Raw genomic sequence first — 27,879 nt, forward strand, 5'->3', positions numbered from 1 at the left:
ATTTCACTGTATAAATGCTTCTTAAATATTACTGAGGAATCTTGACCTTTTGTAAGTATATACTTGCCACTGTCACAGAGTTTGGAAGTTTGTTAGAAATGAAGAGTCTTTTTTTTTTTTTTTTAAGATTTACTATTTATTTGAGAGAAAGAGAGCATGCAGGCATGTGAGTCGGGGGAGGGGCAGAGAGTGAGAACCTTCAGGCAGACTCTCCACTAAGCACGAATCCCCATACGGAGCTCCATCTCTGGACCCATGAGATCATGTCCTGAGCCGAAACCGAGAGTCAAAGGCGTAACCCAATAAGCCACCCACATGCCCCAGAAATGCAGAGTGTGGGGCCCCATTTCTGTGAAATCCAAATCTGTTTCAGTAAGACCTCCTCGCTGATTTCTGTGTGTGTCCTCATGTTCCACGCCCAGGCGAAAGACCCTCATAGAAACCGACTGAATCTTAGGAGTAACCCTCGGAGGTCATGGCCATTGCTTATTTCATGGAAACACAGGGCGCCCTACATCTCTTTTCGCACTTGAACAGGATACTAACTATGTTTAAAGGTGTGCCGTGTAACTTCTTTGACATCAGCCAGAGCACCATCTTTCTAATAGGCATCCTGAGACAAGGGAAACAAAAGCAAAAATAAACTATTGAGACTTTATCAAAACAAAAAGCTCCTGCACGGGAAGGAAACATTCAGTAAAACTAAAAGCCTATAGAATGGGAGAAGATATTTGCAAGTGACGTGTCTGATTAAGGGTTAGTAGTTACCAGAATAAATAAAGAATTTCTAAAACTCAACACTCAAAAAACAAATAATCCAACTGAAAATTGGATATGAATTGACATTTTTCCAAAGAAGACCTACCAATGGCCAACAGACATATGGAAAGATGCTCAACATTATTCCTCATCAGGGAGACACAAATCAAAACTACAATGAGCTACCACCTCATACCGATCAGAATGGCTAAAATCAGCAACAGAAGAAACAACAGATGTTGGTGAGGATGGGGAGCAAGGGGAACCCTCCAGTATGGTTGGTGGGAATGCAAGCTGGTACAGCCACTCTGGAAAACAGTAGGAAGTTTTCCCAAAAAGTTAAAAATAGAACTACCCCATGGGGGGCACCTGGGTGGCCCAACTTCAGCTCTAGTTGTGATCTCGAGGTCTTGGGATTGAGCCCCATTATCAGGCTCCCTGCTCAGGAGGGAGTCTTCTTGTCTCTCTCCTTCTCCCTCTCTCCCTCTCCTCTGCTCATGTACTCTCTCTCAAATAAATAAAATGTTGGGGCGGGGGGGAAGAACTACCCTATGATCAAGCAATTGTACTACTAGGAATCTACCCAGAAAATACAAAAACACTAATTCAGAGGAACACATGCACCCCGATGTTTATAGCAGCATTATCTACAATGTCCACATTGTGGAAACAGTCCAAGTGTCTGTCCAGTGGATAAAGAAGCAGTGGTGTCTATATGACAGTGGGCTGTGAGCCATAAAAATGAAGGGATCTTGCCATGTGCAAAGGACATGGATGGAGCTAGAGGGTATAAAGCCAAACGAAGTCAGTCAGAGAAAGACAAGTGATTCCACGTGATTTCACGCATGTGGAATTTAACAAAAGAAAGGCGCAAAGGAAGAAAAGAAGCAAACCGAGAAACATCCTCTTCACTATAGAGAACAAACTGATGGTTTAGGTGGATGGGGGATGGGTGAAATAGGTGATGGGGATTGGGGGGGCACTTGGGATGAGCACAGCGGATGTATGGAAGTGTTGAATCTGTATTGTACACTTAAAACTAATACTACATGATATGTTAACTAACCAGAATTTAAATATAAGCTTTATTTTTTTAAAAGATTTTATTTATTGATTTGACAGAGATCACAAGTAGGCAGAGAGGCAGGTAGAGAGAGGGGGTGGGGGAAGGGGGCTCCCCACTGAGCAGAGAGCCTGATGTGGGGCTCGATCCCAGGACCCTGAGATCATGACCTGAGCCAAAGGCAGAGGCTTTAACCCACTGAGCCACCCAGGTGCCCCTAAATATAAGCTTTAAAAAGCAAATATGCTAAGGACTATAAAAAATAACAAAGTAGTGCATATTTTTTTTAATTGTTTGAGCCACCCCCTATTGATAATTTCTCTGAGAACTTCACCTCATAAAAGTATTATGTAGGTTTTTTTTTTTTTAAAGATTTTATTTTTTTATTTATTTGACAGAGGGAGATCACAAGTAGGCAAAGAGGCAGGCAGAGAGAGGGGAGGAAGCAGACTCCCTGCTGAGCAGAGAGCCCAACTCGGGACTCGATCCCAGGACCCTAAGATCATGACCTGAGCAGAAGGCAGAGGCTTAACCCACTGAACCACTCAGGTGCCCCTATTATGTAGTTTATCACCTTCCTCGAGTCCATTTTGAGAAGTAAATAATCATGTAATAGAAAATGTGTATTATCTGTTGTCTAATATAGAAAACTGAGGACAGATTTTGTTTTTTACTACTTTTAATAATGTTAAACAATTTGGGGACAATGCCAAAAAAAAAACCAAAAAAAACAAAACCAACCACCTTTCCTGCCACGTGATCATTATTTGTTTCCTTTGCCGTGAGTCTCCCAGTCTTTCCTTAGTTCTAATGAGCAGGATTTCACAGGTCAGAGAGACACTGTCAATTTACTACAATTCAAAGTCCCTCCTCAGAAGAGGTCTGGGAGCAGGTTACCATGGAGATGGGAAAGCTAAACAGTTTCAGGCATGCGACCTTTACAGAGGTTGATTTCTCCAAGCGGTGGTGGAGGTCACGGGGCAGAGTGAGAAGCTCATGCTGGTGTTCCCTCTCTGGCTCGGGCCTGAAGACAGGGAGTGAATGACTGTTGCCAAACTAGACAGTCCATTAACCTTCCCAAGTCTGAACTACCGTTCAAACAGCGGTACAATGAACACAGAGCGGCAGCAGCGGAGTGTGGGTGAGCCCTTTAGAAACGTAGGTATCCACCCTCCCGTGCAGATCTGCTGATGTTTTCAGGCTCAAAATGCTTCCTTTGCTGTCTGGCTTCCTCCCCCCTTCTCAGCTCAACAGAGGAAGTTCAAACCCTTGCTACTTGGTGTCAGAAAAACACTGCAACATCCCAGTTACTCTGTTCCCTTGCAGATGTGTCTCACTCTTGCTGTTTATTTCAGGAGCTTGATCTAACACCTGTGCATCTGCAGGACGTCTTTTCACCACTTCTCATGTTGGGTTTGTTTGGTATTGTTTTGTTTTAAGATTTTATTTATTTATTTGACAGAGACACAGTGAGGAGAGAGAGAACACAAGACGGGGAGTGGGAGAGGGAGAAGCAGGCTTCCCGCTGAGCAGGGAGCCCGATGCTGGGCTCCACCCGAAGACCCTGGGATCATGACCTGAGCCAAAGGCAGATGCTTAACAATGGAGCCACCCAGGTGCCCCTCACATTGGTTAACTTATTTAGAAATTAGTACCTCTGGTTGCACTGAACCATAATCAGAAAAGCAACTCATTAATGGTGTGGAATTTAAAGCTCCGCCCAGAATGCCTTCTCGGTGTTGTCCTGTGAGGGCGATGGGTGGGTTTCTTGCTGGATAAGTGACAGTGACCCTGGGAGAGGGTTCCCTGATGGCAGTGTGCCTCCCAGCTCTCTAGCAAGAAGTAGGGAATTATTTATTAATATTATTCTCTCACCTAAAGCATGCACTTGGCAATGCTAAATGAGTAACACAGAAAATTACTTTTGGAAAGTAAGGTGTCAGGTCACCTGAAGGTCGTCATATATTAAAAACTCTTCTGGTAATACAAAGTAACCAGTAGGAGGCTGGGCTTTGAGATAAAAAACAATACTAGGGGGCACCTGGGTGGCTCGGTGGGTTAAGCCCCTGCCTTCAGCTCAGGTCATGATCTCAGGGTCCTGAGATCGAGTCCTGCATCAAGTCCTGTCTGCTCTTCAGGGAGCCTACTTCTCCCTCTCTCTCTGCCTGCCTCTCTGCCTGCATGTGATCTCTCTCTCTGTCAAATAAATAAATAAAATCTTAAAAAAAATACTAGGGTTCGCACTCAATTCTCCCTGTATTTGCTTTTATTGTAGGCCCCTCCCCTGAGCCTCAGTTTCGTCTACTGAACAAGAATGGCCCATTTCATAGGTTTGTTGTTAGGTTTAAACATTGGTGCAGCGTTAGAACAACATGCTTAATAATTGGAAGGTCTTTTATTATTAAGTGTAAGTTTTCATGCTATCTCTTGCATACTTGGCTAGATTTAATCTGTGATTATAACAATGGAAACAATTTATTAAACACTTGCTCTGTGCCGGGGGTCAGCACTCCACACCTCATGTGTGTTATTTCCGGGCTGTACCATCATCCTGCCAAGTAGGTATTAATATCCCACGTAATCAGAGAAGAAACCCAGATTCCCAGAGGTCAGACAGTTGGTAAGTAGCTAAACCAGGATATGAGCTCGCAGTCAGACTGCACGGACCGCAGGCTGTCTGCCCCACGCCGCATCGGTTGGAATGCTGATCTGTGTGCAGTATCTGGAGCTCGGGGCACCGATCCACTGACTCACGTCTGTGCTTTGCACAGTGGGTGCCCAGGGGGCCCCCGTGAACAAAACCAGGCGATCCGGGAGCTCTAGGTTCTGGTTCTGCCACTAACTTGCTGTCCAGCTTTGTGCAGGACATCCTTGTGCCTCAGTTTATTGATTTACAAAATGAGAGTACTGTCTAGAAAATCACTCCGGTACCTGTCAGCTCTGAAGACCTCATGATGATAGAATTTAACCTTGAGTAATTTCTGAAAATCCCTTACAGCACTTTGGAGCCATGGCATTTTTTTTACTCGAAAGGCGAAGGGCAAATGCACATGTTTAGACTCAGACTGAGCTGGGGGCTGAACTAGGCAAGACTGCTTGGAGAGGCAGCAGAAGAGGTGGGGCTTTTATTAAATGCCAGAAAGCAAAATGTAAGAAGGACCATAGTCCTCCAGGGTCAGGCGGGATGCTGGCTTTCCCAGTGCCTAATAATTGCGCCTGACACTGATTTCTGTAAAAATGACTTCAAATCCTTGATGATTGTTTTGAGGGGGGGGCATGATGCGGAGTCTCATTCTCTTTGAGCACAATGCCATTAATTTTTTCAAATAACTTTATTGAGTCTAATTCAAACAGAAGTTTACGAATTCCACTTGGGCAATCCAAAGGCTTTAGGCATATTCACAGCTGTGCCGTCACCACAGTCTGTTTTAGACACCTCGTCACCCCCCACAGAAAACCCTGTACCCATTAGGAGTCACTCGCCATCCTCTCCCCCACTCCCCAGCCCCAGGCAACTACTTACTCTTCTACTTTTTGTCTCTGGGTTCGCCTGTTCTGGATATTTTACGTAAATAGAATGATACACAGCCTTCTGTATTTGCTACCTTTCACTTAATATAATGTTTTCAAGGTTCAACTATGCTATAGTATATGTCATTGTTTCCTTTTTATGGCCAAATCATATTCCATTGTATGCATCATTTTCTTTATGCATTCATCAGCTGATGGACATTTGGGTTGTTTCTGTTTTTTGGCTATTAGCAGTAATGCTGCTAATGAACATTTATGAACAGGCGTTTGTGTGGACATACATTTGCATTTCCTTTGGGTGTATACCTAGGAATGAAATTGTTGGATCATAAGGTAACTCTGTTTAACATTTTAAGGAACTGCCATATGATTTTTCCAAAGTGGATGCACCATTTTATATCCCCACCAGCAGCGTATCAGGTTCTACACACTCCACATTTCTGCTGACACTCTTGTTATCCTTTTTTTTTTTTTTTTTTTTACCTTAAGCCATCCTGGTAGGTGTGAAGTGGTACCTCGTTGTGGTTTTGGTTGGCATTCCTCTAGACACTAACAATGCTGAGCATCTTTTCATGTGCTTATTGGCAATTCATTTGTCTTCTTTGGAGAAATGTCTCTTTAGAATTATTGACTCTTTGAGGAATAACGATAACCTCCTCAAATAACCTCTCCCAAAGGTCCATATGCAGAGAGCTCTACTCTTCTGGCCTCATCACCAAGCAGCAGATTTTCATAAAAGCCTTGGGTGGGAAGGGATTCAGAACCAGGATTCACAGAGCTCCTTGAGCACATGGAAACCTTTACAGTTTTCTTTCTTTTTTTTTTTTTAATTTAATTGTTTTCAGTGTTCCAAGATTCATTGTTTATGCACCACACCCAGTCCTCCATGCAATACATGTCCTCCTTAATACCTACCACCAGGCTAACCCTAACCTCCAACCCTCACCCCTCCCCTCCAAAACCCTCAGTTTGTTTCTCAGAGTCCACAGTCTCTTGTGGTTTGTCTCCCCCTCCAATATCCCCCAACTCACTTTTCCTTTCCTTCTCCTAATGTCCTCCATGTTATTCCTTATCCTCCACAAGTGAGTGAAACCATATGATCATTGACTCTCTCTGCTTGACTTATTTCACTCAGCATAATCTCCTCCAGTCCCATCCATGTTGATATAAAAGTTAGATAGTCATCCTTTCTGATGGAGGCATAATACTCCATTGTATATATGGACCACATCTTCCTTAGCCATTCGTCTGTTGAAGGGCATCTTGGCTCTTTCCAGTTTGGCAACTGTGGCCATTGCTGCTATGAATATTTGGGTACAGATGGCCCTTCTTTTCACTACGTCCCTATACAGTTTTCTTAAAGGAGAAAGAGAACACATAAACACCTACATGAACAAAGACTCATTTTTCAAACTTTGCCTGTTGGACATCATAGTAGGAATGTACAATGGAACATTCCTCAGGTTGTGTTTCCTCCCAGAAAATCAGAATATACTTGAAATAACATGTCTATTCCCAGGACACAGAAAAGACCCAAACTAACATCAAAGCCTACTTACATGCTTAGCTGTTTGCATATATGGTAATTAAATTCCCAGTCATGATCTTTAGGTTGCTAGTAAGAGTGATATTTCACTGATGAGACTGAAACTCAGATAAATTGCCATATTTTAAGGCCTCCAGCCATCAACCCCCTCAGGGATGGGAACTGCACCATGTCTGGCTGACCAGAAACCTCAAGGCCTTGCCTTTCCGTTGTGGTTTTCTTGTGTTTTGCTCATTAACGAACATATAAAAGCACTCTTTCCTTGTTTGTAAGAAGACTGCTTAACTGTCTCTCCAGAAAGTATAGACCATTTGCGTTCCCAACAGCACTACAGGAGCAGGCCCTCCTTGCTCCTTCTAGTCCCCATGGCATTTTAACATTTCTAAGTGGTTCCACTTTTTGGTTTCTTAGCTTGAAACTCTGTTGTTAACTTTGTCTTTAATGGAAGGACAATTTAACTGGCTTTTAAGATTTCTTTCAACAGTCTAGTGACCCCTTACAGGGAAGATCAAGTCCTTGTTTGCAGGGACCAAAGTCTGGTTTGTATATATGTATTTTAATTCTGGCTTCATTATTTGTATTTTGTGCCCATATCTCTGTTTTGAATAAATTATCTCATAGGCTAATAATACAAGTTAAAATCTCCCCCACAGTTTTGTTTCAGTCACCTTGAACAGGTGAGATTGAAATGGATTATTCTTAGGGACTCTGGTGGCTCAGGCAGTTAAGCATCTGCCTTAAGCTCAGGTCATGATCCCAGGGTCCTGGAATCGAGCCCTGCATCGGGCCCTCTGCTCAGCAGGGAGCCTGTTTCTCCCTCTCTCTCCCTCTGCCCTTCCCTCTGCTTGTGCGTGTGTGTACTGCCTCTCAAATAAATACATGAAATCTTTAAAGAAAAAAGAAATGGATTAGTCTGATTTCTAAAAATGAAGTGCTAGAAAGTGCAGATAAATGAGTGAAATAAACCATGCTAACAGATACTGGCGGGGAGATGGTCCAAGTTGCTCCTGTTTCTCACAAAATGAAAGAGTAGCTTAACTTGGAACTCTTCCTAGTGCAGAACAAGTGCCAACTCAAATATTTAAAACGCCTTCTGGAGTTCACAGCCACCAGTGAGCATCGTCAGTAAGGACACAGGCCCTCTGGGAAACCGGCAATGGCAGGTCTGAGAAGGAACAAACTGTCAGTACTCACAGCTGACTTGGTTGTGTAGAAAATCACTTCCTTTTCCCCATCAGACTTGGAGTTTCTTAAGAACTAGGATAGATGAAACTTTTACACTCCAGAGGCTTGTTAGGCTACACTAGGTGGTGAGTACGTAGTATCTAGTAACAATCTGCGAATATCTACTTTGTCTCTGGGTGAGAGAGAGGGGACCAGATGGCATAACATACACAATTAGAGGAACCCCAATTTCAGAAAATGATTTAGAAAATCCAGGCATAAAGGAGTTACATTCGGTGAGCGATTTTTAAAGTATCCCACTGTCCATTTAAGCATATCGAGACAGAATTTATAGCAAGAGAGATTGGGAAAATGAAAACAGAGGTGGTTATGGCCCCTGGGAACTAAAAAACAATTGAGAAAAGATTTGAGATGATGCTGAGGGATCTAGAAAATTCTAAGCACTTGACTGAGTTTATGGTTGGTGAGAGAACCAGGTGCATAAATTGTTTTGCTATGTTTTGAGGAACCGCGTTCACATGTCCAGGTTTGGTGCTGCTCCTCATTGCCTTTGTTAAGAGCCTTCTTCTACATGGAATGTCTTACCCACTGCCCCAGCCTTAATGAAGTAGATGGGCATGATCAATGCCTTATCATGCCAGCCTTCCGTTCGTTAGGCACCTGTGCCTCATTCAGTGAGTGAGCACCAGTATGTGCCAGCAGTGGTCCCAGGGTCTGTGGATCTTGAGATGAGCAACACTGACTCTGTCCCGAGTAGCTCAAAGGGAAGGAGGCAGCAATGATAGGATTCTCTGTATATTCTGCCCTGTACAATGTTACATACGCACAGTCCTGTTTTTCAGTATATGTACATGTAACTGTGTTTATAACATGCGTATGTATCACATATCAAATAATTTGAAGCTGTATTGTGGAAAAGTATGTACATTTGGAAAGCAAAGCCTAGAGAGTCATAGAAAATGCGTGCAGAATGAAGATGTAAATCAGACCTTTTGCCTGGGGGGCGGCGGGGGGCGGATTACTCTGAGTCTCAGTTTCTCTCTGCAGAATGTTTGCAGAGGTTTGGGACAGTCACTGACAGGGAGCACGTGATGGGGTGGTCATGCAGTAGATGGGTCAGAACCCAGTCGGCCCTTCATGTGCGTGCATCCTGTTGCCCCAAGCAAACTGCAGACTCCGTCTTCTCGGGGCAAGGATTCACATGTGTTCCTTAGACTCCCCACCCACCTCCCCCACCAGAGGTCAGCGTGGTGCCCTCCACGGGGCAAAAAGATGGGTTACAAAAACATCATGAAACATTTTAGAGAGCCTGCTCCCCATCCAGCATTGCGCTGGACATTCCTACCCAGCATGTTCTCAAAGTGTCTTAGGATGCTAAGAATGATTTCCATTTAGACTTGTCATAACGGACTTTTTCCCTTTGTGGTTGAAGATTGAAGAGGAGTTCATGCTGGCGCCAGGATTTGCAGCCCCACCTAACCTAGATTACTCAGGCTACCATCAGTACATAGAGGAGAAGCTGCCTCCAGAAAGCCCAGCACTGTACGGCCTCCACGCAAACGCTGAGCTAGAACTCCTGACGGTGATGTCCAACACGCTCTTCAGAACGTTGCTGGAGCTGCAGCCCAGGAATGCGCTCATCAGTGAGGAGCTGGGGCAGTCTGCGGAAGAGAAGGTAGGCGGTCTCTGTTTTCTGTTGCACTGCAACATATTCTCGGTGAGTGTACTGATCTAAGTGGACCACTCGATGGCTTTTTCCCTTTCCATAGACCCATATAATCACCACCCAGGTGAAAATACTTAACATTTCCAACACTTGGGTTCAGTCTATCCCTCTGCCTCTGCCCAAACCTGACCTCTATCAGCATAGACGAGCTTTGCCTCTGTTTCTGTGTCAAACGGATGCATTCCTTCAGTACATCCTGATGCACATGCAGCCCCTCTCAATCCATGTTACATTTACGAGATTCGTCCGTATTGTTGCGTGGACCAGTGACTCACTTTTGTCTAGTATTCTATTGTACGAGTATATAGTTCATGCTTTAATTCGTTCTATAGTAGATGGATGTTTGGGTTATTTCTAGTCTTTCACTGTTTTGACTTATCACAGCCATGAACATTCTTGGAGTCTTTTGTCAATTGGCACACGCAACTCCCAGAGGTGTTCCCCAATATTCCTCACCCCCTTTCCTCAGAAGTGGAGTGGCTGGATTGTGGGGTATAATGTGTAGCTTCAGTAGATATTCCCAAACAGTTTTGAGAAGTGTTTGTACCACTTACACTCCTGCCAGCAGTGTGCACATTTTATTTGCTCTCCGTCCTTGGGGTTGTGTTAGCAGTACTAATTCATACTGGTTTTAACTCTGCATTCCTAGTCAAGGACTAAGGCTGAACATTTTTTCGTATGACCTTGGCCATCTAGATGTAATCTTATATGAAGTGCCTGTTCCAGCTGCTTGCCCATTTCTTAGTTGTCAGTGTTTTTCATACAGATTTGTAAGGGCTCTATTCTCATTGTACATCCTTTGTCAGATGGCTGTATTGCAAACATCTCCAAATCTGTGACTTGCCTTTCGCGCTGTGTTTTTGGCTCTGTCATTTTGTTATGGTGTCTTTTTTACATTATCTTGGGAGATTGGCATTATTTCTTTTTTCTTTTAGCATTATTCTTTTGAAGGTATGCATTGTCCTAGAATGACAGGGATGAGAAATAGACATCAAGTCTTACTTGGTTTTACATTTAGTTTATTTTCCCCGCAGATAAATTAGCCCTCATTTCCCTCACAATTAGGATTCGACTGACAAGGATTCAGGTTGTTGGAACACACTAACCATCAGATTTAATTATAGTGAGATCTGAGGAATTTTCATATTATTTCTTGAAATAGGGTCTTTGCTGAGGCCCTTGGTTGTCATTTAGAGGCTTTAGAATTTGTTGTGAGGTGTTTTATTCTATATACTAACATTTTCCTTGTATGATTGTTAGACCTCTTTGTTTGTTTTAAGATTTTGTTTATTTATTTGATAGAGATCACAGGCAGAGAGGCAGGCAGGCGGCAGGGGTTGGGGGGGGAGAGGGAGAGGGGGAACCAGGCTCCCTGCTGAGCAGAGAGCCTGATGCAGGGCTCAATATCAGGACCCTGGGATCATGACCCGAGCTGAAAGCAGAGGCTTTAACCCACTGAGCCACCCAGGCGTCCCTGTTGTTTTGTTCCGTTTTGTTTTTTAACATAAAAAAGGAAACGTTCATCCATTTGGAAAAAGCTTTCTATTTTTTCTATTAATAGAAACAGAGAGATGGTTAAAGTCTTCATTTAGTTTTGGGGTTTTGATCTTTCCAACAAAGAAGCCGTCCATTAAACCAGAAGCTGCGAAGCAAATGATCTGTAGATGCCTCAACACAGTGAACAGGCAAACAGATTGTGGCAATGACTCTTTTGGACGCTTACTATATGCTAGGCAGTAAAGGATGTGCTTTACAAATAAGCCACTTAATCCTCAATAGCTCCAAGTAGTATCAGGATCCCTATTCCAGAATTAAGTTTAGGGGACTTGTCAGACTGCTAGAAAGGGACAATGAAGGAAATCAAACTCTAGCTAATTCCAAAAGCCATTCTTTTACCTAACCTGCCTGCTAGTCTGTTCCATTCTTTCTACAGATGCTGCAGGTGAGTATAAGATTTCAGGACCTGAAAAATAACCTGCCAGGGTGCTAAAGCAATTTGGAATTAGGCTGTCAGAACCACAGTCGGTAGTGCAAGAAAGCAAGGAAAGAGTGAAAGCTGCCTGAGGCTGAAGAAAGACAGTACTCGTAAATCTTTTGTCCATTTTAGGTATTCATTGGTTTTCCCCAGTTCAGTAAAAGATGAGAAAAAATATGTACATTGAAGTACTCCATACATTTTCACATCTTTAATTTATAAATCTTTTATTTCTTCAAGGCAGTAATTAAAGAAGACAGAGAGGCTCCCTTGGTATTAGAAATGTGGATCCAAATTGCTCCTAAAATTTTAGGCTATGTCAGTTGGGAGGGCCACATCATAGACTCACCAGAATTAGCTCAAGCCTAAAGGGCATTTTTGGTTCATGTGGCTTTTCAAATGTTTTTATTTTTCTTTTTAAATTAGCAGATTACCAAATATAGTGCCTAAATGTTGGGATTCTGCTTCCTCTGATTCCGTCTTTGCATACAAGTGAAATGTAGATGATGACAGTTCTTCGATTCCCTAAATGCTGACAGTGAATAAACTGCAGACAAAGAGTAGCTCCTTTCCAGTGGGATCTACAGAAGGGTAGGGGCTGCCTTGACGCAGAGGTAGTTGAGCTTGTCCACAGTGCGTGTCCGCCCATATCCAGGGAGTAGTGGGTCTCTCTTAAATGCATTAGCAGGCATCTTTGGAAGTGGTGGAATATATTCTGGGACTTCTTTGAAGAAACACAGAGGAGCTAAATCTTGTGTGTTAATGATTTAAGGTTAGGAATATCTTGGATGACATTTTGGAGAAACTTCCAGAAGAGTTCAACATGGCAGAGATAATGCAAAAAAGCTCCAACAGAAGCCCCTATGTTCTTGTTTGCTTCCAAGAGTGTGAAAGGATGAATATTCTCCTGCAGGAAATCCGTGTGTCGCTTCAACAGTTAGACCTTGGTTGCAAGGTAAGTTTACAAGTTTAAAAGTGGTAAGTTTAAAAGTTTCCCCACATCCGAGGACACTGACTGTGTGGCCTCTCTTCTCCGTGCCAGGGGGAGCTGCCATTCTCTCCCGAGATGGAAGCCCAGCAGTCCCAGCTGAGTTACGACACCGTCCCAGACACTTGGAGCAGACTGGCTTATCCATCCACGTATGGCCTGGCGCAGTGGTGAGTTGCCCCTCGCAGGCCCCCAGCCAGTATCTGCCTGGCTGCTGGCTCGGTGTTCTCCGTTCCTGTCGGGTCGGAGCAGCTGTGAACAGTGTACTTAGTGAGTTTACTGGCCTGTGGTCGTGCAAACAGAGCACCACCACTTTCACTGGGGTCTTTTCCATGTGTTGCTTTGAAGGCGAAGATCAGTGAAAAGTTAGGGTCAAAGCAAGAGTCACGTGTTGCCCCTTCCTTAGGAGTTGTTTGATCTTGGACAAAATACCTTGGTCTTCCTAGTCTCTCAGTTTATCATCAGGAAAATGCAGGTAACCATTCCTTCATTATTATTTAAATGGCCATGGGAGGCAATTTGAGTTTGTTTTCCTGTTATTTCATATGCTTATTTTCGAAGCTAGTGATTACCAATGCCATCTCCTAGCTAACTTTGAAAAGATTATAGTAGAGGGGCGCCTGGGTGGCTCCGTAGGTTCAGCGGCTGCTTTTGGCTCAGGTCAAGATCCCAGCGTCGTGGGATCCAGTCACACCTCCGGCTTCTCCACCTGTTCTGCCTGCTGCTCTCCCTGCTTATGCTCTCTCTCTCTGGCATATAAATGAATGAAATCTTTTAAAACAACAACAACAACAAAAAAGATTCTAGTTGAGTATACAGGAAAGCTGACTGCTTGGGTGTATGGTTGTGAGTGCAGAGCTGTTCCAGATTCCAGGACCGAAATTCACAATTCCCTGATGGCCAGTGCTCTCTCCCAACTGCTCCTTGGCTTTTGTCGTCAACATAGGAAGTTTCAAAGATTCTCTCTATTCCTGTATTCTCTGGTACCAGAATTTTTTTTCTTCCTTTCCCGTCGTTTTTCCATGAACCAGAATGCTACTCTGAGCCTTAAACTGGAAAGTTCCATCAGAATTCCACATGAGGGGCACCTGGCTGGCTTGGTTGATAGAGCATGCAACTCTTGGATTGTGAGTTCAAGCCCCATGTTGGGCATAGAGATTACTTAAAAAAACAGAATCTTTAGAAAAATTTTCAAATGACTGCAGCTTGGAACTGCCATCCAGGCAGCCAGGTGTTGGCTGTGTGGGACGTGTGCAAACATAATGGATGGGGCAATGTGGAAGGGACACAGATGACAGCAAATAACCATGGTGGGGAAGAGTGAACAGAGCTATTCACTGGATTTCTGTGAACGCTATGGATGTCCAAAATCAGATTTTATATTTCTAATTAAAAATATTTATATTACACTTATATTTTATAATAATGGTAATTTTTGGAGTCACTTCCATCTTATTTTATGCTTTCTGATTTCTGTATTTTTCATTTATTCCAATTTTTTTCCAGCTTCTGTCAGTTTGTCTGGGTTCCTCTCCCCTCCCCTGACTTTTCCTTTATTAAAGTAGGCTCCATGCCCAGTGTGGAGCCGAACGTGGGTCTTGAACTCAGGACCCTGAGATCAAGACCAGAGCAGGTCTCGAGAGTCAGATGTCCAACTGAGTCACCCAGGCGCCCCTTAATAGTTTTCTTTATTCCATATTTATCCCTGTACAGTTCCTGTTATTTTAGCAGAGATGCTACATTGTAACCTACACACTTGATTTTTCTAACACAATGTAAAGTCAAACACTTTTAACCTCCCTCTGAACTTCAGCCTCTTCTGGTCTGCAACTGTAATTCAACCTTACTTTAAACCATAGTATTTTTGTTTTGTTTTTAGTCAATTATTTTCACTTTAACAACATACATTGATTACTTTGTTCATTGTTGCTTTTTATATCTCATTCTGGGCTCTTTTGTTCTGGGTCCTCTTACCTGCTAAAGGACAAGATATACAACAGGGCTTTCAGCTTATGTGGTGGGGAGTAAACAGGGCTCTTTGTGTCTGAATTTTCTTCACTCTTGCTCCATAGTTTACCTACATGTACAATTCTAGGATACCATGATTTTCTCTCAGCCCTGTGATTTGGTAACTCCATTGTTTGCTGGCATTTATTATAGCCAACGAGACTGTAAATGTACCTGTCATTACTTCACAGCTCTTTTCTCTGGGACATTTTTAACATTTTTCTCTTCATCTTTGATGTTCTACAACTTTACTCCTTTATTTAGGTGTGGACTTTTTAAAACATATCCCCATTAGTACCGTGTGGTTGTAAATGTGTAGGTTTGTCTGCCTGTTGCCTCCACTCTGAAAAATTCTTAGCTCTCTCCCAGTACTGCCTTCCCCTGTTGTCTTCATTGTATTTACCTACCTGAAATCTTGTATTTTCAATCTTTTGTCTTGTTCTGATGTACCCTGGTTGATTTCATTGGTCCGGGGTTTGGGGGGCGGGGGAGGACTCTCTTTTTTCCAGTTTACTGTGTTTCCCCTTGCCCTTTAACATTTCATTGTCCAAAACCAGTTTTCAATTCCATGTTCCTTATATGGGGGGCTGGGGAGGTATCAGGCTTGGTTTCATAAATTCCTGTTTTTGTGACTATTACTCTAGTTTCTTAGGAGTTTAAACCTATCAAAGAGTCTCCCCCCCCCCCCCCCTAGATTCCTCTTATGTTTATTTGTTAGGTTATCAACCTTCTTGTTTTTTGGATTTGGTGCAAGTTTTTTATGCCATATATTCAGTTGTCTTTATATTCAAATGACAGGCTGGCTGGTTATAAAAAAAAAAAATTAACCTTATTATTGCTGGGCGGCTTTGTAGGCAGCACATCATTCTCTGATCAAATGCTGCTGTGAGGGTGTCTGCAGCAGACTCAGAGAAGGGAAAAAATGGCTGTTTCCCTGGGAGGATTCCGTCTTCAGTCTGTATTAAGCTGTATCTTAGTATTGATTATTCATTGCCCAATTTTCCTGAAACACGGCATGTCCAATTTAAGAGTCAAATTTGTAATTGAGAAAAACCCAAATTTCCTAGAACTGTTTCCAACCTTTTTCCCATTTCATTTTAAAACGCTTACTCTGAACTCTTTCTACTTAATGTCCTTTTTCTTACTTTCCAAACCTTAATCCTACTTGAACAAGCAATCATTTTTGTTTAAGAACCTACTGGAAATTGGCTACAATGCCTATCCCCTTGTGGCAACTTTTTTTTTTTTTTTAAAGAGTTATTTATCTATTTATTTGACAGATAGAGATCACAAGTAGGCAGAGAGGCAGACAGATAGAGAGAGTGGGGGAAGCAGGCTCCCTGCAGAGCACAGAGCCCGATGTGGGGCTCGATCCCAGGACACTGGGACCATGACCTGAGCCGAAGGCAGAGGCTTTAACCCACTGAGCCACCAGGTGCCCCTTGTGGCAACATTTTTAGGTGAAGTCTTTTCCTATCTCTTCCTGTTCTTCACCTTCCTGTCTTCAAGTAGGTTTTCCCTAAAGCAGCTATTTGAAAGAATTTAAATTGGGTAGGACAAGGGCCAGGTTCTAAGAGCAGGGATTTTCCTGGCGGTGACCCAGGTTTCTCCTTGAACATCATCCCTGCTGCTTTTGCAACCCTTAACCCAACCACGTCCCAGAAAACTTGGGAGCTAGCCTGGGTGTCCCACCCCCTTGGGGAACTGCCTGCTGGCTTTGATCTTGGCGCAGTCTTCCATCTCATACCCCCCTGCTCCATCTTCCCCTTCTTTCGGGCAGCCCTCAATTCTACGGGCAGCCCTCAGCCCTCAATTCTAAGTTTCAAAGCTTGATGTGTTTGATTTTATCAGAGGGTCATTTTCCTGGGTAAAAACAGCACTTTCTCAAACCACAGGCAGGTAGAGGCTGGGAGGTGCTGTTTCTCTTCATTACCTGTCTTCCCTTCTTCAGGCTACAACTGTTAGTGGTAAGACCACAGCCATAGCTGTACTGACCCCGCCCTTCCCAGCAGCCTTCCCCTGCCTTCTCGCATCCTGTCCACACTCTACCTATGGTGATCACCACCCATCCCTAAAGTCACTCAGTAGGTGGACATGAATTTTCCACATTCCCATGTTTCCTGTCCCTAATGGTAATAGTTACAAAATTTCAACAGGAAACAAAATTGAGCTTTTTATAGGGACAGTGTTTTGCAAATCTAAGGATGTTTTTGGTTATCAGTGGTGTGTCTGTCCCATCTTCCCTTGAATCTACCTCAGCTGATTGGAAAACTCGTACTAAAAAGCACGTTTGTGTCTCCCTGCCTTGTGTTTACCAGGTTTAATGACCTCCTTTCACGGTGCCGGGAACTCGAAACCTGGACCCACGATCTTGCCCTCCCAGCTGTGGTGTGGCTTTCCGGCTTCTTCAACCCTGAGTCCTTCCTAACTGGTAAGGGCTGCCGGCCCCCTTGCCCTGCTCCCCAGGGCTCACGCAGGGGCCAGCAAAGGGGCACAGAGAGGGAGGAAAATTCCAAGTGGAAGGGCCACATGAACTGGGATGTAGTTTACTCTAGTAAACATTTTCTGTCAAGGGGCACATGGGCTCCACTCTACCCTGCCAGCGCCACACCAGATGACAGGTAACCATGGCGCATGGCTGTCCCAGTAAAGTTCTTCCACAAGAGCAGGGCAGGTGTCCTGCAGGCATTTGCCAGCACTGGTCTAGCGCAGCCCCATGCCCCCTTGAGGGCCAGAAGCATGTCGCAGGGCGGTGGCCTTGGCCGGCTTACCAGCGGCTCCTGTGAACCTTCACACAACCTCCTCCTTTTCCTCCCACAGCAATCATGCAGACCATGGCCCGAAAAAATGGGTGGCCACTGGATAAAATGAGCTTGACTGTTGATGTCACCAAGAAAACAAAGGAAGATTATGGCCATCCTCCACGGGAAGGTGCCTATCTCCACGGGCTCGTCCTGGAAGGTAAGCTACCCCCAGGAGCCCATGTAGGGGTAGTACCTGAAGGCCCGTTCTTAAATTTGGCTTGGCATTTGCCCTTGTTCACTCCACTCCTCAGCAGTTACTTTTCTCTAATACTTGCTTACCTCATTTCCTAGTTTCACAAAATTTTATACCAGGTTCTGTGTTCAAGGCCAGCCCAATCTTAAGGCATTTAGGGTGATGGCTGTCAATTCAGTGCAGGCCTTAACTTACTCTGTGGTGTTAACACGAGATGTAGATGCAGATTTAATTCAAAATCTTAATTAAAAAAACCAACTTCACTGCTTTTTTACTACAAGACTTCTTTAAGCCCTTAGAATCTCTAAAGGGGGTTAAGAGGGAATGTGCTGAATTAGACAGTTACATTGAGAACGAATTCATTAGCTATACTGTGCCTGGATTCCTATAGAATCTGTTTTCATGCAAATTTTAGACCTTTTGAATTTCAATGTAGTTTTTTCAAAGGAAAGCTGAGGTGTGGAGCCCTGCTTACCAGCACTCCCCATCCCCCCGTGGCAAGAAAACTCCTGACAAGAAGTAACTGTGCCAAAACCAAACATTTATTGCCTCCAACAGGAGAGGAGGGGTACCCACATGCCACATTCTTGCAACTCTTGTGTTTTCTCGGTAGGTGCCCGATGGGACACACAGTCAGGAACCATTGCAGAAGCCTGCCTCCAGGAGGTCACATCGGTGATGCCCGTCATCTTTGCCAAAGCCATCCCCGCGGACAGACAGGAAACCAAACACACGTATGAATGTCCCGTGTATAAAACCAAAATGAGGGGCTCTAACTATGTGTGGACCTTCCGGCTGAAAAGCCAAGATAAGACCACCAAGTGGGTCCTGGCGGGTGTGGCTCTGCTGCTCGAAGCATGAAAACGGGCCACAGCCAGGATGGTCACTGGGGTCCATACACGTTAATTTACTTTACCGAGAGCTACCAAACCTCCTCCCACTTAGATAACTTTGAAGTAATGTACATGTGCCTTAATTTTGTTTAAACACCATCCTTAATAAAGTCTCCCCATCAGTGAAGGGGAATTTTAGCTCTTGCAGACATTAAACAAAATCTTTTTAAATTAAAAATGAGCCCCGACATTCTTACAGTCTGGCAAGCAGGTGACTCCTGAACAAAGGGGCAGCCGTTCCCGCCGGCCAGCAGGGCCCCACGGCTTCCAGTGTCGCGAAGGTGACAGTCTACTTTCTGTTCATTCAAGTTTGCATAAAAATAAAACTCTAGTACTCACAAGATCTACGAATAATTGCACTTTGTAATTTAGGGGAACATCCTTTCACAAATTCCAATGACCCAGAGAAGGGTTAACTATGTGGTCCTGGACTAGAGGTAAAGATCAAGGCCACATAGTCAAACAGTGTCAAAGGCGAGAGCTGCTTATACAATGTTTTCTCTGGAACTTACCTGGACTTTAACTCCACCCTATTTAAACGGCTTTTTTTTCATCGTAAGCAGGTGCTTTTAAACAATATATGTAGGGGCCTGCGGATACATGTATAGAGATCCCTCTGCTGTGCCGTCTTCCTGAGAAATCTTTTTAGACAATCTTAAAAAAAAAATAGCATTTAGGTCTACAAAAAATTTCTGTATAAAAACACAATGGTAAGAAATCTTAGGCACAAGTGGCATGGCAGGGCCGGCCGGCGTGCTCTACGGTGAGCGGGCTGGCTCTTCTCTTAATTGTCTTCCACCAGCTGCTTCTGTAAGCTGAAAGACAGAGGGGACGGAGGCATATACAAGGTGCATCCTAGGCTCAACCCCTCATGGACAGTGGGGAGCCCAAGCCCGGATCTTCGAGGCAAGGGCGGTCCTGCCTCGTCCTGCTTCTGTGAGAGGACACCCTGCAGCCGGGCCGCAGGAGCCCTGGGTCTCACTCCAGAACGGAGCTCTGGACTGCGGGGCTGTTTCCTCAGCCCCAGAAGGTGAGCACACCACCCACCATGCTCTGCTTGGCCTGCACCCTCTGCCGCTCCCCATTTTACACAACGAGGTGAAACAGGCAGTGCCCAGATGAAAATTCTAGCAAAGGAGGGAACGTCCTAACAAGGCAAACAACAGTCCTGAGCTGCTGTCACCCGAGCAGACACGGCATGGATAGCACTCAAGACTCTGCCGGCGCTGGGATCTCTGCCGCTGTCATGGTCTGGGACACTCACCTCTCCAGGTATTCCTTAACGTTATTGTAGCCATAGAATTTGGCCAGGTGGATGAGGATCCCCGTGGCACAGCGGCCGTCCCGCTTCCGGCAGTAGCTGCAGTTGCAGATCCCGCGGCAGGGAGGGCACACCCAGTCCTGGAAGAACAGTGGCCCTGTGACCTCTGCGCTCGGGCTCCCCCCCCCTCCAGGCTAGAGTCTCCTGTGCCTTCGAGGAAAGAGCACACGGTGACCCCATGGGTCTCCCTCCTCCACCTGTTTCAAGGCCCAGACAGGCTGACCACCCAGGGTGCCGCATGGGCAGAAACCCAACCAACAATTATGCAGAATCTGAGGAGTACAAAAGAGCAGTGAGACCGAGGTGTGAATTCGAGCTCTTCTACTTCCTAAACCACTTCTTCCCCGGAGTTGTTTAGATTCGTCTGCCCACTGGGGACAGTACCTGTTTATCCCACATCCATAGGCCAGGGGCAACTGAGGGCAGAGGCTCCGGAGCCAGACTGCCCAGGTTCAAGTGTATGGATCCTAACCGTACTATTATCTCATTTTACAGAAGGACCTGAGAAACAGGGAGGGTATATACCTACTTCGCTAGGTTAAACGAAATAGCCAACCACATTAACAGAGAAAAAAACCTTAGACCAGGGCCCGGCACACCAGAAGCACTCTCCACAGTGACCTCCCTGCCCCCTGAGCCTTGCCCGAGCTAACCCTGTTGCTGGAGGAGAGCGCACAGGTCCACCTTCAAAATCAGAACTGTAAAAAAGTGTGGCTCTGATCCCTGCAGACATCTCCTCTGTCATACCGGCCAGCGCGCTCATTCCAGAAGGAAGCTGTACTTTTCATTTCCTCCAGCGTGCTGGGTCAGGGGGATAGCGCACTGCAGCTAGTAGGTCCCCGATAGGGCCCTAGGAGCCCTTCTCTCTGCCAGTACAGTTCATCACAAGCGAACACGACTCCTACCGGGTCCAGCAGCGCCGATCTCACATCCTCCCCGTAGCGATTCCTCAGGCACGGCCCGCAGAACTGTCCTCGCACCCCGCCGCAGCTCTGGTTCCGACACACGGTCTTGGTGTCGATGGTCTTCTGCCTACACTGGTGGCAGGTGTTGCCCTGAGGGAGGAAGACGGGATTTAGAGGGTGATACTCACAAGGCCACATGCAGCCATGTACACTCGTCGGGGCACGAAGCAGCACGGCCTCTTTGGCACAAACCACAGCCCCATCAAAAGCCCGGAAGGAAGGACATGATCAGACCAGCAGAAAGCTGTGAGGCAGGGAAGAGCCCACAGACAGTGACAGGGGCCCAGTGGCCATGAGTCCCAGGCAGCAGCATGGGGTTCCGGCCTCGCTTCCGGGAATCTGGGTCTTTTCAGAATACAATTTCTTGGTGTTAAAATGCTGACAAGTAAAAACCTCTTACTACCTTAAGTAATAGGACACTGACCTTAAGTAGTAGGACACTGCCTCATCTAAAAAAAATGATGCATACCACCACGAAGCCTCCCTCTGAATCACTGTTTAATAAATATTTAATCCATTTCCTACTGACTGAAGATACTCTGTCAAACTAGTTCCTATGGCTCTATGAATCAAAAAGCACACAAAAAAACCCCACAGTATGTTTTTCCAATGTTTAAAACATGAACACCCTAAAGAGTACTTAAAATGTGACTATTCTAAATGCGCTTTTCCAAACTATACGCCTGCCTTCCCAAGGATCATACGCATCCCCCAGAGAGACCTTTCCCGAGAATTCCTACACCAAGCGGCTTCCCCTTCCCAGTCACAGCTGACCCTCCCGGTCAGAGGGGAGAAGGCCTGGGGGTATGAGCCCAGCTATAGTTAAAGACAATGCAAGGTTTCAAATACCACTGACTCAGACTCCCCATTAGAATCACAAGCATGCGAATTATTTGTTATACATAATTTACCAGAACTTTATCATAGATTTTATCTCGAACAGTTATGGCAACATTTTCTAAGTCCTCTTCAGTGATATCCTCCACTGGCCGAAAAGAAGATACTCGGTGACGCCGTCTGTACCCCTGGCATTTCCCCTGTAAAACGAACCAAAGCAGAACCTGGCATAAGCTGTTTTGACTGGCTAAAAAACACATAAAAATTTCACACTCTGAGGGCACCTAGGTGGCTCAGGCGGTTAAGCCTCTGCCTTTAGCTCAGTTCCTCATCTCAGGGTCCTGGGATCGAGTCCTGCATGAGGTTCCCTGCTCAGTGGGGAGTCTGCTTCTCCCTCTCTGTGCCACCCTGCACCCTGCCCCAGCTCATGCTCTCTCTCAAAGTCTTAAAAAAAAAATCGTTTCTCACTCACAAAGCTCTAGACCATAATGTTAACCATGTCCCCCTTCTACTCCCCTGGCATCACTCATTACGGAGCTCCTGCCACAGGCACGGGACCAGCTGCCTTCACGGCACGGTGATACAACAGTAAATGAGCAGCCCAGGTTTTCCCTGGCCAAGAAATCTTCAGCAGCAGCTATAAACTCTGTGAGGACGGGAGTGAACCACAGTGAACGGCCACACCTGCAAATGGGAAGGACCTAGTTTCTCGCTCCAGACTCTGAAAGCACTTAAAACACCCTGTCCTAAAACTGAAAGGCGAGGAGGAATCCCTGCCCTTTCCCACCAGCAAAACCACAAGGCAGACTGGATGGGCCTTTGTTGCCTCCCCAGCCGATTAAGCTGAGGGTCTTAACCCTGAGCAGCTCCTCTGCTCGGCCGAGGTGGAGGGCGCTCTCTAGCCTACAGCTCAGGTCGGAGTGGGGGGTTCGTCCCTGAGCCTGGTCCTGGGAACACCAGCGCTGCCTGGGAACGTGATAAAGATGCCCACGTAGCAGCACACCTGCCGGGTCAAGACCACAGCACTGGCTTAGACCAAGAATAACCTGTTTGTGGTGCTCAGAAAATACCCCACTCATTGTCTTCCTTCTCCTGAAACTGTAGAACTCTTCTGCAAATTTGGCAGCTGAGACGGTGAAGTTCTCCAGGGCAAACTTCTCGGGAGGCCGTGCACTCCGGGCTGGGTTGGTGCGCCGGGTGACCTGTCCCTCGGAGAACGCCCGCCTCGAGGCCCTCTTCTTCTGCAAGCAAGAAGAGCACAGACCACTGCAAGGGGAGCTGCCTTGAATAAAAGCCGTCTGGGAACAGATCCCGTCCGTCAGTGCTGGCATCAGGAATTATAAAGGAGTTCTACTTACAGAAGCTGAGTTCGGGGTTCGTACTGGGAAGAAATCTGGCATAGAGTTCAGTTCCGCCAGTAGCTGAGCGAGCTGAGGGTCGGAACAAAACAGAGGACCTCACATCAGTACTGCCACGCCTCGTTCATTAACACCTTATCCCCATGTCCTCAGTTTTGCCAACATGAGAAACGTGACCCAAGTAGTTCAAGTACAGTCTCAACAGTTGCTGTGTTTTTGACCTTGTATGTAAAGATTTCTACCTCCAGAGGGAAGACGCAGGGATCATCATTCATAGGAATAAAATCTATACCCATTCTTTATATATAAAGGTCGTCACAGCACATGATGAACGGGCCCCTGGAATGAGGTGGCTGGCTGCAGGAGGTGGGACTCCTGACGGCGCCCCTGACGAGCAGCGTGACCCCTGGAACAGATCATCGTGCACAGCTAAGTCATGTTTTGTCAGGTTCAAAACAAGACGTTCAACTTGACTGTTCGGACAGTAACTTAGAGCTCAAAAAAACCTGTTTAGATTGATTTATTTTTCATTAGAAAAATAACTTGTGAAAATAATCCCATTTTCATAAGAACCTAGAACACCGAATAACAGGCATTAATATCCCAATCAATTCAGATTTTTAATCTTAGATTTTAACAAATGTACAGGTGTCATTAAAAATTCACGAATATAGTTATTTTAAAAATGCAGATACAGTGCTAAAAATTTCCCTTAGATAATCACAAATATGTCTTAGGATAAGCTACACTCAAAAGGAGGCTTTTTATTTTCTTACTAGACATCTAAGTCTGTGTATATACGGTATCATATTATGCTTTTTAAAAAGAAAATATTAGAAATATTCCAAAATACTAAAAGTAACTGAATGGCAGAATTCTAATTCTGTATATACAAAATTACGAAGCCAACAAGTTAGTGACCAAATAGAGAAAAACCAAATACACAAAGCAACGATTTCCCCTTGTGTCATCATTCATTCCAGGGAAGACATGTTCACGTGATTCACACCTGCTCAGTGTAATACCGAGGCCTCCTGCACTCCCTCATCTGAGGTCCTGAAGCCCCAGGGGGTCTTCAAAGGACTTCTCGCTGCAAGTTGCTCACCACAGCCCTTACGTGGGCTCCTTCACACCCAATCCACATTTGCTCCTCTCTGCTGGGAACTGCCAGCTGTTCAGCCCTCCCCTCTCCAATACCACCACCTAGTGGAAACTTAACTTTCTAATAGACAGGAAGTAGCAAGAGGTCACCGCACTAGGACAAGGAGCTGAAAATCGTCCCGAGGGCTGGCTTTCTATTTCCAAGCCACAGCCGATCCAGTGTCAACTGGCTGGGGGTTCAGGAAGAGAGGAAGGACACCCAATACCCAGGGGACACTTCCTGAAGGCAGCCAGGGCTGCCATGGCTCCCAGGACAGCCCTGGAGCCCCAGAGCCCCGGACAGCCCACCGCAGGGCCTTACCATGGCTTTGTTCTCCCTGATGTTCATGGTCCTCTTCAGCAGAGCATCCGAGCCCTCCTGGCCCTCATCCCTGGACTCGTCCTCGGACTCCGAGACCGAATCCTCTCTTTGCTTCCCCTGTCTGCAGCTTCTCTTTCTTCCAAGAATGGCTTTTTTACTGTCCTGTAAGCGTGTGCTAGAAAACGGCGGCTCCGAAGAATTGTCTGACTTTTTTGCCAATTTCTTGGTGGGGAACTGAAAGGCTACTTGAAGACCGATACTGCTCCTCCTGGGCCTCCTTCTTCTAGGTGTAGCCTTTGCTCCTTCGTCCTCCTCCTCTTCCTCACTCACTGAAGACGTCTTACCCGCATCACTCAGATCTGACTCCACAAGCTAACAAAACCAAAGAGCAGAGCAGAGACCGTGTTTCGTGACAGACCTCCCAGAACACGTCATTTAAAAGCACTCCGTCATTACTGCAGAGAAAAGACGAGAAGTAAGCTCCCCCTTCCTACTGTGAGCTCCTGCTGAACTCTCAGTGAGGTGCTCTGCTGAGGCATCTGGTGGAGAGCAGGCATTCTCCTGCTGCCCTCTGGCCCGGCCCCGGCCCCCGGCGGACTGCCGCCTTCGGAGCACGGGCTGGAAGTGGGGCGCTCACAAAGGAGGGCTCCTCCACTGCGCAACGGCGGAGTATTAGGAGGACTGGCCAAAGAAAAGGCTGTGCGTGGTGTAAGCGTTAGCAAGGTAACAATGGAGCGCTCGGGAAGACAAATACTCTTCTGCCCTGAACGGGAGGAACAGGGCTTCTAGAGGGGACAGGAGAGCTGACCTCACCTCAGCCAACGACAGAGGAGCAAGCAGATGATGGGCCAGCGGGGTCAGTGGGGGAGCCTTATCCCCAGGATATGACAGGTCCTCCCTGCCAGGGTCGTCCTCTCCCTGTTCTGCAATCCATGGAGCCGAAGGGGGGACATCAAGGCAGACAGCTCTTGGGTTGGTGTGAGGCACCTGTTCTGTCAGCTCAACTCTCACCCCCGATTATCTGATTCTGCTTGATACGGGTTTCTGGCATTAAAATGGAACTCAGTCTTACACATGAGAACACAGAAGGCGATGGCAGGGTAACGTTACCCAGGTGCGACAGATGACATCTCAGATGCCAGGGGACTCTTAACAATGACAGACACAGGCTTGACTACGGAGATCATCTTTCCTTTACACGCAAAGACCCTCTCTTAGGGACTCTGGACAACAGGGCCACTGTGAGGAGAACAGGGAGCAGCACCACAAAGGCCCCAGGTAAAACCATTTACTTAGGTAAATGATAGCTTCCTCCTCGGTGACTCCCCCACGCCCTAAATTCTAGCTGGACTCAAATTAAAAATAAGGCAGAGGGCTGGGAACCTGGCTGGCTCAGTTGGCAGAGCATGTGACTCATAATCTCAGGGTCGTGACTTAAAGCCCCACACGGGGCATGGAGCCTACTTTAAAGAAGAAAAAAAAAAAACCTAAAAAATGTATTGGGGCATCTGGGCGGCTCAGTCGGTTAAGTGTCCAACTCGATCTCAGCTCAGGTCTTGATCTCCATGTCGTAAGTTCAAGCACACTTGGCTGGAGCCTACTTAAAAAATGAATAAATAAGGAAAGTGGGGGGCGACGTGCAGATAGCTTCCAAATCTTGGGATATATATCAATCCACAACATGCCAAGGAGAGAAATAAGACCACAGTGTATTGATTTTTTGTTGTTGTTGTTTTTTTGGGTATCCTGAACTTTCTACATCAGTAACTTTAGAATCCAAATGGTGGGACTGGAGGAATCCAATGTTAGGAAGACAGTGTTGGAGAGCTTCAGAGGAAATCTCTCTCAGATTGGCTTTATTTATCTGTATCATCCGGCTTCACATACAGCTGGAAGACCATGAGACACCAGGGGATAACATCCTACTGTCAGAGAATGTGGTCTGGCCGGTCCTCACTACGGTGGGCGGGAGGTGGGGGAGGGGGACAGTAACACGGAGACAGTAACACGTGTTGGCTCACTGCCTGGGAAAACCAAATTTGTAGGTGGACCTGCCCTAAGCTATGAGTTCTATCAATCAGCAGGTCACAATTAATACCCCAAATGTATAGACCATGAATAAGGGGGGAAAGAAACCTTTGGAGTAGTCTTCCCAGTGCTAGGAACACAGATTCTCTGAATCACCTGACCTCACTTAGCCAAAAATCAGAAGACAAGTCAGTCACTAAGAGTAGACAATACCCATTAGGGTCTGGAAGGATTTTAGTTAAGTGTCTTGCCGGCGAAAAAACTGGAGGCTGGCCAGTCAGACCTCCAAAGTAGGCCAACCAGTACCAAACCTACTTGGCACAGCATATTTAAACTTCTACCCAAGTTCCATGCTGGCTCGCCCGCCATGGTTCCTTAGGGAGCTTCTGAATGGGAAGAGGTTTAACCTCCATCCTTTATCTTGATACCAAAGAAGGAAACAGTGGGCTGATTTGGGTGGATACATGGATGCTATTTTTCAGTTAGCAGAAGACACTCTGATGCCTGGAAAAAACCCAAAGGTTGTTCTTTAAAGGTACCCGGAGAGGGGCGCCTGGGTGGCTCAGTGGGTTAAAGCCTCTGCCTTCAGCTCAGGTCATGATCCCAGGGTCCTGGGATCGAGCCCCGCATCAGGCTCTCTGCTCAGCAGGGAGCCTGCTTCCTCTCCTTCTCCCTCTGTCTGCCTCTCTGCCTACTTGTGATCTCTGTCTGTCAAATAAATAAATAAATAAAATCTTAAAAAAAAAAAAAAAGTAGCCAGAGAGTCCAATACTAACTTGGCAGTACACTGGCCTCAACATGGGGAGTGAAGGAAGAAATCACCAAGTCTCCTGAAGGTCAAGTGCTGAGAGCAGACCTTCCTCAGCAGTCGACAAAGTCATCTTTATCACTGAAAGAGCATTTCCGCATCCAAACCAAGAATACACAGGGAAAACTCTAAGTTTGTACCATAGTACATTTTGGCCAAATTAACTCCAAACCCAAGAACATGACTTTACACACAAGAAATGACTTTAAGGAACTTGCTACTCCTAGATAGACGGTCCTCTTTCCAGATAAAAGATGTTCCCGAAAGTCTAAAATAAATTCTTTCAGAAGGACAGTAAGGGACACCTGAGATATGTTCCCCCCAAACCCCTAAGGTACCAGGGAAAGACGAGTGGATTTCCTGTAGGAGAATAGTGGACTGGTGGGCCAGGAATTAGCCTTAGAATAGCCAATTCTATATTTTGTTAACC

At 45.8% G+C, this 27,879-nt stretch overlaps 2 protein-coding genes across 4 annotated transcripts in view; one reads left to right on the top strand and one right to left on the bottom strand.

Moving 5' to 3' along the window:
• The window catches only part of DNAH11 (dynein axonemal heavy chain 11), a 328,215-nt gene extending 309,374 nt beyond the window's left edge, over window positions 1–18,841 (top strand). Inside the window, exons 77-82 of the mRNA XM_047694987.1 lie at window positions 9,517–9,759; window positions 12,558–12,740; window positions 12,828–12,943; window positions 17,099–17,211; window positions 17,601–17,741; window positions 18,391–18,841. Coding sequence (XP_047550943.1) covers window positions 9,517–9,759; window positions 12,558–12,740; window positions 12,828–12,943; window positions 17,099–17,211; window positions 17,601–17,741; window positions 18,391–18,638 — 1,044 coding nt within the window. The 3' untranslated portion in view covers window positions 18,639–18,841. The remainder of the gene's footprint in view (window positions 1–9,516; window positions 9,760–12,557; window positions 12,741–12,827; window positions 12,944–17,098; window positions 17,212–17,600; window positions 17,742–18,390) is intronic.
• A 177-nt stretch (window positions 18,842–19,018) lies between these two features.
• The window catches only part of CDCA7L (cell division cycle associated 7 like), a 45,219-nt gene continuing 36,358 nt past the window's right edge, over window positions 19,019–27,879 (bottom strand). For 2 of the 3 annotated variants that reach the window (XM_047694988.1, XM_047694990.1), the window contains exons 4-10: window positions 24,614–24,985; window positions 23,152–23,223; window positions 22,840–23,034; window positions 21,868–21,993; window positions 20,897–21,046; window positions 19,935–20,071; window positions 19,019–19,485 (exon numbers count right to left, since the gene is read on the bottom strand). In XM_047694988.1, coding sequence (XP_047550944.1) covers window positions 19,455–19,485; window positions 19,935–20,071; window positions 20,897–21,046; window positions 21,868–21,993; window positions 22,840–23,034; window positions 23,152–23,223; window positions 24,614–24,985 — 1,083 coding nt within the window. In that variant the 3' untranslated portion in view covers window positions 19,019–19,454. The remainder of the gene's footprint in view (window positions 19,486–19,934; window positions 20,072–20,896; window positions 21,047–21,867; window positions 21,994–22,839; window positions 23,035–23,151; window positions 23,224–24,613; window positions 24,986–27,879) is intronic. The other variant, XM_047694989.1, reaches the window with a different exon arrangement.

This window comes from Lutra lutra, chromosome 11 (assembly GCF_902655055.1).
Source record: "Lutra lutra chromosome 11, mLutLut1.2, whole genome shotgun sequence".
Lineage (NCBI taxonomy): Eukaryota > Metazoa > Chordata > Mammalia > Carnivora > Mustelidae > Lutra > Lutra lutra.